Here is a 12,671-nt window from a genome sequence, read left to right on the forward strand (position 1 = left end):
ACGACATTCGGATCACCCTGTATAATATTTCCAAATACTAGCAATTTGATTTGAAAGTTCGAAATTCAAAGCAATTGGATTTGAATTCCCGTCAACTTTAAAGCATTCATAAAATGATATCGACGCTCAGCGAAACTCTTATCCATATTTAATCTTTTTATTAACCTTAGAGATAACCTCCTCTGTAAAGTAACATTTAAAATTTGTTTCGTACTTCATAACACCAGAATACTAAAGGTTAGAAAACAATAAATTGTAACTAAACCAATATAATTTTCCTCATTTATTCATATAAACTTAGTAGCAAAAGTTTAGTATATTGAAATGAATCTATTACTCATTAAAAGCCTTGTTCAACATTATGTAATTAAATGAAGTCTGAAACTGTTTATAAGATTAACTTATTTGAAAAAAATGAGCCGTTTGGGTGCCTGGAAGAGCTAGAGTCGTGCAACGTAGCAAGCGGTTTGGTTTAGTTTGTTTGATTACGGCAAAGCATGCGAGGCCTACGCCTAAGGGAAGAGATGCAGTCATGGAGAGCTCTCCTAATGCAAAGTGGCTCGTATCGACATAACACATTGACGAAAACACGAAAAGATCCATACAGCCAGCCCGTTACCTGGGATTTGAACTCGAGTGGAACTATAAGTGTTCAGGTAACTACGTGGATTCATACCTGAAGTTTAGTGATTTAGGGTTATAGATCGAAAGCCTTTTGGTTCATGCGCATCTATAAAATCACGAATTAAGATTTACTTACTAAAATATTTTTAGCTGCTATGAACGTGATTATAATACAGGCTTATTTATATGCAGATTATATAATTTATATGTATCTTTAATTCTATGTGCATTGTGGATGTAGCACACAACAAAACGTTAAGCTTTATTCTTTTTTTCGTGTGTGTATACGTTGCGTATGCTAACGTTACGTATTACTATTATTATTTTTATAGTCCTAAAATTTACTGTAAATATTGTTACTTTCTATGTTACAAAGGTCAAATGTGCAGTTTGGTGATGTCAGTGCTTCCTCCCGCCTCCCTAAATGGACAATTTTTGTCTTACTTTTCAGCCACGTGGTCTTTTTGTCTTGTTATGCTAGATTTTAGCAATAGAAGCCTTAATTTTTAATGTATTTAATTAATTAATCTTTGTCCATTGGTGTGGTTGGTTAATTGATTAGGGAGAAACATGTGGCGGCAATCAGCCTTAGAAGCCTTCCTGAAAAACCTTCGAAGGATTAATTGAAGAAGACAAAGTAACTCGAAGGCTACCGCCCTATGGGGATAGATGCCTTCGTGGAGGACTTTTAAAGAGAGCTGGCTCGTATTCACGTTACACATGGGGAAAACGACGAAACGTCCCACGCAGCCAGCCTGTTCGTCGGAATTCGAATCCAAGTCGAACTACCAGTATTCAGCAATATTTAAAAGGAAATCTGTCTTATGTATAAGAAAAATCACAAAATCCTCAGGTAGCTAACTTATCAGACGGGAACTGAACCTGAGAGCTACAGTATCCAGCAGTCTTATCCGTTCGGTAGTAGGAGCCCATTGATGTTACTGAGCTGCCTTGAAACAAGTTTGAAAATATTACAATAAAAATTGCCTTAGCGGAGAGTAATCTTGTAAAATATGATAAGATAAAACAAAATGAAGCAATGACAAGCATGAAATAAGAAATCAAATGAAATAAGAAGAGATAAAAAACCACCAGGCCAAATAATGGAAGGTCGGTCTGAGATGTTTAAATTAAAAATTGGCAGTCGAATCCCAGTCTATCATTTTGGCAATTTCTTGGTACAATGAAGCCTCGAATAATCGCTTTTTTAATGGCATGGAAGGAAAAAAATTATAATTGTGGGAAAACAGTTAAGCCAGAAAATTATTATACATTATAAAGATAAAAAAAGCATTTACTTCTTTCAACATGAAAACGCGACATTAAAAACTACTTTTAACAAAAAAAGTCCTACATTGTCTTTTCATTCTTGGTTAAATTTTTCTTAATTTTATTAATTGAAAATACTATTTTTCGCGAAAATATCTTTACAGTCCGCGTTGTTACCGCTCTGCGCATAGAAAAATTCTTTTATTTTTTATAAAGCTTTGTAACTTTTCATGAAGCTCGGTACCATCTATTATCCATTTTTATCTTCTTCAGCATACTTCTTAAAGATCCAAACTGAAAAACCTAATCCTGAAACCTAATCCTGAAACTAATGAACCTAATCCTGAAACCTAATCCTGAAATTAATGAAAGCTAACAGATATATAAATTTATTGCAATATGTAAAGAAATAACTTGCAGAAATGACGCTAATAACACGGAGCAGTTCTGCAGTTAACGACTTTCTGGCTTAGGGTATTAGAACTGATTTTCACCAGTGAGGTTCTTTAGCATACACGCACTCTAAAAACTGTCTACCATCACGTCCGTCATGTTCGACTTATTTAGGAGAAATATTGCAGTAGCGTAATGAGACAATTTGACTGGCAACGCTTGATCAAGGCAAGGCTTTTCGCTGTTTTCTAAAGTTTCAAAGGGATTCGCCCATTTTGCATTACAAATAATTTTATACTAATCTGGCTATGCGTTGAATCTTCACATTTAATCTAAGTTTAATAAATGGATCTAATGCAATTTTTCAGTTCTTTCTAATGCGTTTCTTTTCTTTGTTTCATTATAAATAAATAGCGATGTAACATTCAGCCTTCGTTTAAAGTGATCTTGGTAAATCAGGAATTGCATTTTGCAATTTTGCATTTATGTTTAGCATTTAGGCAATTCATAGTGTTGTAAATATTAGATTTAAAGAGTATTTTAGTTCTGACTAGGCCTGTTTCCAATGAATTATTAAAATTATTCCAGTTTAATAGCTGTTTTATTTTTCTAGGGGGAGATACAAGCCATAAAAATTCGAATGATCTGACGCGAGAGAGATATCTTCTGTTGTTTCAAAAAATGGTGAGTTTGGTAGACTTATCAATAATTGACGATCCAAAACATCAGAAGAACCAGTACAGAGATACCATGCAGAAATCATGGAACTCTTCGACCATTCGTAGAAGAAAATGTATTATTGGCCAACTTTATGCTAACAAATTCCAAATTTTACTTGTCTGACCATTAGAAAACGTCCATGAATTTTATTCTTGTTAGGAGCACAGGAATTCGTCTGTCGTATGCATGACGTTTGGGAGCCTTATGATGATAGTATAACTTTCCCCAGCTCTGGCCCAATTTGAGGAGAATCCCTCCGGAAATGGATAGACTGGCCAACCACCCTTCTTTTGCCCTCACGAAAGCATCTATCCCCATAGACAGGTAGCCTTCGAGTTGTTTTGCCTTATTCAATTCTTCGAAGGTCTTCCACGAAGCCTTCTAATGCTGATTGCTGCCACTTGCTTTTCCCTAAACAATTAACCAATAAGCAAATCCTAACTTATACATTAAAAATCAAGGCCTATTCAGCTAAAATCCATCACTCCAGTATGAAAACAAGACAAAAAGAACCATTTACCTGAAAAGGAAGACAAAAATTGTTCATAGGGAAGGCAAGCACTGACTGCCAAATCTAACATTTATAACATACAAAATGAAAAACATTCACAATGAATCTTACTAATATAAGAATAATAATACACACGCCAGTATACAAAACGTACACACACACACACAAACCTTTCGATAGAACCTTTGGTTCACTGTGTCTCCAAGCCGGAAAGACACTACATGCTTGCAAAGAACCAAGCCTTCTCCAGGATTCGAACACGGGTTCAACGATACGGTTAACCGCTATATGATCCGCATTGTTAACCGCTATATGATCAAGGCGAAGGATTTTAATATTAAAATGCGTGAATAGTAAACAAGTTTAAATTGTTAAAAGACTTTCACAAATGTTTTCTAAACTTATCTTTGTAATTACTGTCCAAGTTATGACATTTATTACTCAGACCATCTTAAAAATGGCCTCATTTTAAATAAATGATTAAGAGAATTATTTTACATAAATTATCTTTTGTCCAAGGAATTCTATGTCTGCGAGATCTAAAATTAATTAATGTATAAAATATCATTAATATAGTCTCCTTTGTTCACGTTTTAAAGGAGTTCGCTGTCTCTGCAACAAATGCATTTACTTCATGGAAGAACTGCTCTTAACGCTCTACCGCTTCTTTTTACTAGTGCTTTGACAGTTTTGCGATAAGCAACGAACATCAATTAACATTTCACTGCTTGTGATCACAAAAAACTCGCAAAATATTTCAGATCTTGAACATTATTTCACTAATTATGCTGTTTGATTGCAAGTAAATATTGTATGCATTTTAACATACATTTATAACAAAGCCTAAAAAAGAGAGAACTTACAGAAAAGAAAAGAAAGAGTTCATCTCTCAGAAGTATTCGAACAACAAAACATTAAATTATTTTGTTTTAGTAAAGCAGATAATCCATATTTCAAAAGTAACAGCTTGGAATGAGTACAGTTTAAAAATTATATAACCATAGTTCTCAAAACATGTACACATCTACATGATTTTACGCTGTATTACACAACCTTTTCAATTTTCATGCCAAGTATGAAGCCCAAAGATTATTTATAGACATGAAATTAATCACATGCAGCGCATTAAATACAACCGTTTTCCATTCTTTTCACAAAAAGGGCATTCGAAATTCTTATATATATATATCAGCAAATCAAAGGCACTGTACAAGTTATTTAACTTCAAACTGGACCCTTCTCAAAAGTAGTTTATGAAATTTACCTTCCCTACAGTACAAGTTGAAAAGGACGTCCCGCCAATTCAAGGTATTTGTTTACATGTTTCATCACACTCCTAGCAAATTTACGAAACTTTTCTTTATATATATTCTCAGTGGCACCGGTGATTTCATTTTCCATTTTTCCAGAGTGTGTAATATTTAAGTATTTAAATACTAATTGTTTGCTTTAAGTATGCCCAGAAAAAAAAAATTATTTTATACTGGTAACCTCTTGATATCTTGATCATCACTTTTCCTCTTCCCAAGAGCTGTTGATGTTCATCCCGCTGCAGTGAGGTGATAAACGTACAGACAATATTTTGATAGGTCTTAGTGTTCTTGGTTGTTTCAATGAATAGAGAGAGATCTTCGACGAATAACAACGTCGACTTCGCAAGGTGCAAAGGAGACTTCGAGGAACAAATTTTCAGTTCTATGTTCGATAATATTTGCTTATGATATATCTACTAATACGCATTCATACTACTTCAGTGAAGAACATCTGAACCATAATGGAAATGTCGCCACGAAAGACCTTAGAAATAATAATCAGAAGTTCGATTTACAATATAACAATGCTAAAAACTTACTTCCCACAGAAGAGGAGGGGAAGAAAAAACTCATTAAACTCCCTTCTGCTTTTAAAGAATTCATTCCCCTCTACACCAAACTGGCTTATCGGTCAGTTATATAACGCTACACCAATAGGAGAATCAGAGCAAGCAAAAATGTGCACAAAATTTGATACTTATAAGCATGTGATTGCCTTTTATATTGAGCAACTGTATTCAGATGAGCTATACTTTATTTGGAGAACATGTAATCTATTCTTACTAGAATTACTCATGAAGTAATATGAAATTATAAGAATTATTTAAATTCTAAGAATCCTATTACGTTCATTAAATCATTTTCATAGCTATTTCTTTGTAGCAATACTTCATAATTATTTTTTTCAAAAGCGAATCTTTTTTTCACCTGTATTTCGTTTAAAATTGAGTTTGAAACAATGCATAGAAGCCAGCAAATGAATTTTCACTCTTTTCGTTAAAGAAAGACCTACTGTTTCCATTTTAATTTACCGTTCTAAAATTACATTACGTAAAAATTAATACATGGATATGCATTATTTTTAAGCATTCAGACAATACTTTTATATACTAATATTCTCTTAAATGTTGCTGTTCAACGATTTTAAAACTGATAACATTCAACTTCTTCTGTGTATGAATGAGTTGATTAACCGTTAATTATGTTATTAAGAATATCCATATTGTGTTGAAATATAAGCAAAAGGAGATCATATGTAACTTTAAAACTGATTCAGAGTAGATTCGTATCAAAATATTAACCTAAGCCACTGAACATTAAATCTGAGTCACCACATTTAATCACAAGAATTGGATTAAAAGAAGTGATAACGTGTCGATAATTCTGAAAAAACTTTATCACCATAGGTACAAACACCATAAGTGCTCTACAACGACTACTCTAAAACATGGATAACCTTTTTCTGCGTTGTTATAATGAATTGATCCCTTTTACCGAAGAGATCGTAGTCACACGAACCCGGCCAGAATGGCAGGTGTTCTACTACCTCTCACTGTGATTGTCGCAGGAAATCCGTGACTGCGGTCGCGGCAACGAGCATTGTCAAGCAGGAGGGTGCGATTCGTTATCAACAACTTGACTTGATCATAAGCTGAATGGAGTAACGGGAATGAAGCTCCCTTTGCTCCCTATGTGTTACAAAGTATGTTTTAAAAATTCATCAGTTGAATAGCAAGAGTGAATTTAAGGGAAACAGAAAAGCAAATGAGAAAATTCTCTAAGGAGTCTGATTTAAAATTTGTGATATTCAAGCAGAGGCAATGTCAGAGAAAAAACTCGAAACGGATTAGAAATATGGACCCGAAGTATGCAAAAGCAGAAGAGGTGGAAAAGAGAATTAAATAACCAGAGTGTTAGCAGGATAAACGTATTTTTCCAGTGGAAAGGGACTGTGTCCTCGCTCTCTCCGAAAGTATAGAATCAGATGATATCTTAGACGACGAATCCCATCACTCTCCATAACAACATGTAGCGTCGTAATGCGAGTGTTGTTACTGATCTCCTGCAACAATGGCAATGGTAAATACTGGAATTTCAGCCATACTTATCCGATATGAGTCCATGTGACTACGCCAGAATTGAAGAAACAGCTGTGAAGGATCTGTTACAGCATTACGATAAATTCATTAAAACAGAAAGGAAGTTCCTGTACTTTAGGACAGTCATTATGAAATATCAAGCGAAATGGACGTGCTAATGGCATACTGCGAATTCCAGTAACTTGGCAGAAAGTGGTATACATGGCAGGCTATTATACTAAGGGATTTGTAACTGTTTGTAACCGTGGTAATAAAGTGTTTTCGGAACTATCGACGGGTTGCTATTACTTTGTATCCAATCCTTGTGCTTCTGTGATTAGGAGATACATGCATCACTGTTCGGATAGTTTAGAACAGTGTTTCCTAAACTTTTATCCTCGAAACCCACATACATATAGCTGTGAATTATCGGGACTGCGCTACACACAATTGCCTGAAAAAATAAGCGTCACAGTTCAGGACTACAAGCTCAGTGGTGCGTATACCTTCATCATCCGTATCATGCCTTTCTGTATCTTAAACACTGTTTTGCAATTTGATCCAAAACATAACTTTAAATATTTGAGTCAGTGCAACGCTTTATATTAACTTATGCTCACTGCGGCCGTGGGCACGCACACAACTTATGAATTGATTTAAAATATATGATGATCGCATTCATAAGGCAGAATATGAAGAAAAAACTGATATTTCATCCGTAAGCTCAAAATCTAAATTTTAAACAAATTTTCTTTCCTTTTCTCATTAATTAGAATTGTCATATAGAAAACATATATTTTAAAGTATATATACTTTATACTATATCGTGTGAAAAAATTGCGGAGTATTAAATTTATGGCTAGGGGATGACTGGTACCTACGTTCATTAATAAATTATAACAATTAAAATATGAGTTGTGCTAATAGAGTTCTCAGGGAATTAATAAACTATTAAAAAAGAAGCATTGATCATTCCAATAAATTAATAAAACAACTAGCAAGTATATCTTAAGTGCACTTCAAGAAATCATCAGTGTAGAAATTCATCAGAGAGCTATTATCACTTATAAGTTGAAAGAATTATAAAATAGGCTTTCCGAAACAGGAAATTTACATCTATTTATGGGCTATTACAGGGCTTTTTTTTAACGCGTTATTTTATAAAATCCTTTCTATTGTAAACATTCTTACTGCTCTTTCTGTTAAAACTACAGTATTACAAATTTCATTAGGTGGTTCCCAATTTAATCGTTTAAGAAAAGTGCATTTTGTTAAGTCATAGATGCATGCTATTTTCTTTACGTGATTTAAACTGAAGTGTTTAATTTCATCAAAATACGTTCAAAGCAGCATTATTGTCAAAACTGATATGCACAGTTCTGGCCCATTCCGTATGAAATCGAGATTCACCATGGTTTATTCAAAATGGAACCGCCCGGATTTATTCGGTTAACGTATATTATTTTATTTGGTTAAAATATTCAAGTACCTGTTTTGAAGAATCAACACTTCAGGAGTTTTTTTTTTCTCTAGAGTTCATATAACGTCATTTTATCAAAACTCAAAGCAATGCATATTTATGTAATTAACCTAGTCTTGGAAAGGTATGCATAAACACATTAAAAAGTATATAATATCAAATTCACGGTGCAATATATTTGAAATTCACATGAAATATTCATCAATAATTTTAATTACTCATATTAATCGATCTTTACCGTTAACTTTAACTTAACTTTATGTGTCGAATGAAAGCTATTTTTCGAAACGGAGGGGAATTATTTGAGATGAACTTTGTATTGAAATAATGTTTATATCTAAAATTTAAACGCCAAAAACAAGTTTTATAACATAGAGTATTTTTATTTCTTTATCTTTATATTTGATTTATTTATCTTTATATATGATTTATTTATTTTAAAAAACTGCTAATCATTATAAATTTTGATGGAGAATATATTTTTGGCTTTCCTCCCATCTCAAAGATAATGCTGCAATGTAACGGATAAGCCTCAGTAGGCATGAATACGTATGAATACTTGTTACCTGTGCATGTTAACTCATTAACACTTATATTAATTATTAACTTACAAAATGATATTTATGGAGAAACTTATAAAATTGCATATATATACCAGCATTAAATTTCCGACTAAGAATTTTTTATTAAGTTAAAAGAGTTCGACAAATGCATGGTAACTTTATTATGAAATGGACAATTAAATCAGCTTTAAAGTACAGTTTAAAAAAAATAGAAGCGATCATAGTGATAATGCACAATTCTGCAATAAAAATTACGCAAAAAATTAAGCAGCGCAGATATTAAAGCTGTTTTGAAACAGTGAGAAAAGCAATGATTCATAGATTTGAAAATGGAATGGGATATTTGAAACTGAAGTCATTTTCTTTATTTTAATTAAAGTAAATGCAACAAGAATAATGATTTTTCAATAAAGAACTGTTAAGTAAGAAAAACATAATACCTATTCAGTAAGACACAAAATAAACAAACAGCAGTCCATTAGAAAAATGCTAGAAATAACATTTAGAGCCAAATTTGCAATGGATTAAGCGGAAAATGCATACAGCTCGGACCAAGTACCAAGGTGTTTAGTTTACGAAGTATCTTTATAATATAATTACAAATACCTCCGTCATCCTCGCAAAAATGTAATAACTAAGACGGAACGTTCGCTAAAGAAAGAGGAGAACAACACCGTTACCGGTTTAAAGAAAGGAATTCGACAGGAAGACAAACGTTAAAAAAACGTTAAAAAACATGAATATGATCTGCTACATCGGGAATTTAAATCCAGTACAAAGCTAAGGATATGTATTCAAACTGAATGGTCATATAAGTATATACGTAATAAGTATACCCTTAGCTTTAAAGCACCCTCAGATAATTGATAATATCTATCAAGCATCATTCATATTACAAGGTAATTCAGTTCAAATTCCACTACGAATTAAAAATTTTCTTTATCTTTGAGAACATTCTCATTGATTAAAAATCTAAAGCACTTTAAGATTTCGTTATGAAAGATCTTTTAAGAGCGAGAAATCATTTTACAGAATTTCAGAGAAATATTGCAATCTAGAAAGACATTTAATGTTAATGAAAATAAAAAATGCACTTCGAAAGATATGCATTTAAAACATTAATTGTTTATATATATTCACAATTTAATCATCCCATATCCATATTCTACAGCCAAAAGATAAATACATAAATAAGACCAGCGAATTTTCAATGAAAATTGACTGCACAACAAGTAAAATAAATGTCATTCAAAGGTAAGCGAACACATATAAAATTATATGCTTAGACTTTTAAGTAAACCGCTGAAACGAAACATACAATATAACGTTACAAAAAAAAAAAAAAAAAAAAAAAAAAAAAAAAAAACTTTATAAAAATAAACAGAATAGTAATTCAAGGCATGTGGAATCACCAGACCGTGGAAATAGTAATTTGCTGGAAAGGATAAAACACATGAAACTTTTGCATCGCCAAATTATGAGCCAAATAAATTCATTTAAAAAAAAATACGACAAAAAATTATTGTATTTAAGTATTGTATTTAAATAAGCTAAATGTGTCAAAATAGCATTTAAAAATACAAAAATAGATGAATGGGCGAAAAACGCGAAACTGTATATTTCTGAACTTAAAAAAAAAAAAATAGGAATTTTAGATTAAAATATTTATAAACTGAAAACTCTGCAGTCGAAAACTCTTATCAAGAATTATTTAAGTCAAAAATTTTTTACGACAATCTTGTCAAAATCTGTGCGCTTATTAAAATACTTTTAATATTTTTACAGGTGGTTAAGCTAAATAAAATGTCTAGAAACAAAAGACCTTGACAAATGTTTCAGACACAGTTCTATAGCCAGTAATTTTAATTCTGTATCTTTTTTCGAAAACGGAACGTGTTCTTTTTACCACACCGACAATCATTCAAACTCGCCGCTCCGCGCTCCCCGCGCCAAATTGGCAGTCGGGAACCACTGACTGAACTCTCCCAAAACAAAGTTCGTTTTTTGCCGTATTTAAAGTAGTCCAAAATGCTTGACAACGTCAAATTTTAACGGTTTTTAAGCACTTACCGTTTCTTCGTAGATCTCTATCGGCGTTTTCAAACGATGCTCGCCGTTTAATCCATTGATATCTGAGTTTTTACCGTCCGCCATTTTGTGAACACGGATTGGCCCAGACGGGGAAATAGGGTCTTCGCTGACCGAAACGACGGGCATGTCTACAGCACCTGTTCGTCTGCCGAACACTGCATCCTATCTCCACGCGCGTAATCTGGGCGTTGTCCGGAGCTCGACCTTCCCCTCTGCCTCTTTGTATTCGACGCTGCTTGGCATTGCTGAGACCACTCATGATTAGCGCGCATTTTGAAAAGCTCCTATTCCGACCATGAAATAAAGCTTCTTTAGAAACGCTCATGACGAATGCGTCATCTGCGTTTGCTGGGTATCGGATTAAATAGCAGGGACTGGAATAAAAAAAAACACATTATTGTTCAGGAGAGCTATTATTTCAGCTTAAGAAATAATAATAGAAATATATTTTTAAGTTCCGCTGTGTATCTAATATAAAGAAGGATTATGCAAATTGTTTCAGCATTTATACTAAATTTAAATCGCAGTAAGATTAATTAAATTGATTTTATACAGCAAAGTTCGTTTCATTTCTGACCCTCTCCAATGTGGTATATCATGTAGTAATCTCCTTGAGCACCAAACATATTAATAATTCAAAGCGAAATGGATTAGATTATAGCAAAGCATTTAAGAGCATGCTTTAAGAGAGTTTTTTTTTTAAGGAAAATTGCTCGTATTCGCGTTACGCATGGGAAAAGTAGAAAAAACTTTATCTACATGTCTAAAAATGTTTAATAATAGCAGGTATTTTATTATTTCTAACAGTTAATTTAATTTTAGCTCTTGGATTAAAAGTTCTGAACCTAACAGAATGCAAAATTTCTGAATTCTTTATAGTGAGATAATTTGGTATATCTGCACTGGTGAAATAAATTAAGAGAATTTGCATATTTTATCGAGCTGCATGAAAAGAACTGAACTGAAGGAAAAACCACTGCTTCTAGATAAAAATGCAAATCTTGTACAGCAAATGCGTAAGCGTACACGTGTGCGTAGGCGGAGCCAGCAGAAAAACAGTCTTTATAAGTGCGTGGAAGGTAAGACGAATTGCGTTCGCTAGCACACCTCGGCGAATTTCTTGGTGTTACAGGTATCTTGCAGCAATCGGTTAAATTCAGATCGGAACAGTAAAAATGAGTAATAGAATGAGGTGGCGAATTGTGGGGAGGCTAGAGGCAGGCCAATCAGAAGTCCAGATATGCAGAGAGTTTAATTTAACGCCCAGCGTCGTGTGTAGCCTATGGAAACAGTTACACAGGACGCTGGAAGTTAAATGATCCATCGAGAGAAAGCCGGGACAAGGTCTTCCAAGAACCACGACGGGCAGAGAAGATCGCTATTTGTCCATTTTAGCAAAACGGGCTGGCTGCATGGGTGTTTTCGTGTTTTTCCCCATGTGTAACGTGTATACGAGCCAGTTTCCCTTAAAAAGTCCTCCACGAAGGCATCCCTCCCTTAAGGCAGATAGCCCTCGAGTGCTTTGCCGTAATCTAATAAACCAAACCAAAACCATTTTAGCAAAGCGTAAACAGAGGGGCTACAGCTTCTCAGCTCTCTCGGGACCTGTATGCAGCCACAGTAACCCGT

At 33.6% G+C, this 12,671-nt stretch overlaps 1 protein-coding gene across 1 annotated transcript in view; it reads right to left on the reverse strand.

Annotated features, from left to right (window-relative positions):
• LOC118200798 (four and a half LIM domains protein 2-like) overlaps positions 1 to 11,204 on the reverse strand; it is a 332,872-nt gene extending 321,668 nt beyond the window's left edge. The window contains exon 1 of the mRNA XM_085809013.1: positions 11,022 to 11,204. Coding sequence (XP_085665139.1) covers positions 11,022 to 11,168 — 147 coding nt within the window. The 5' untranslated portion in view covers positions 11,169 to 11,204. The remainder of the gene's footprint in view (positions 1 to 11,021) is intronic.
• Positions 11,205 to 12,671: the final 1,467 nt, after the last annotated feature.

Source organism: Stegodyphus dumicola, chromosome X2 (assembly GCF_044657685.1).
Source record: "Stegodyphus dumicola isolate Sdum_Otavi_A_Nest chromosome X2, ASM4465768v1".
In the NCBI taxonomy this organism is placed as follows: domain Eukaryota; kingdom Metazoa; phylum Arthropoda; class Arachnida; order Araneae; family Eresidae; genus Stegodyphus; species Stegodyphus dumicola.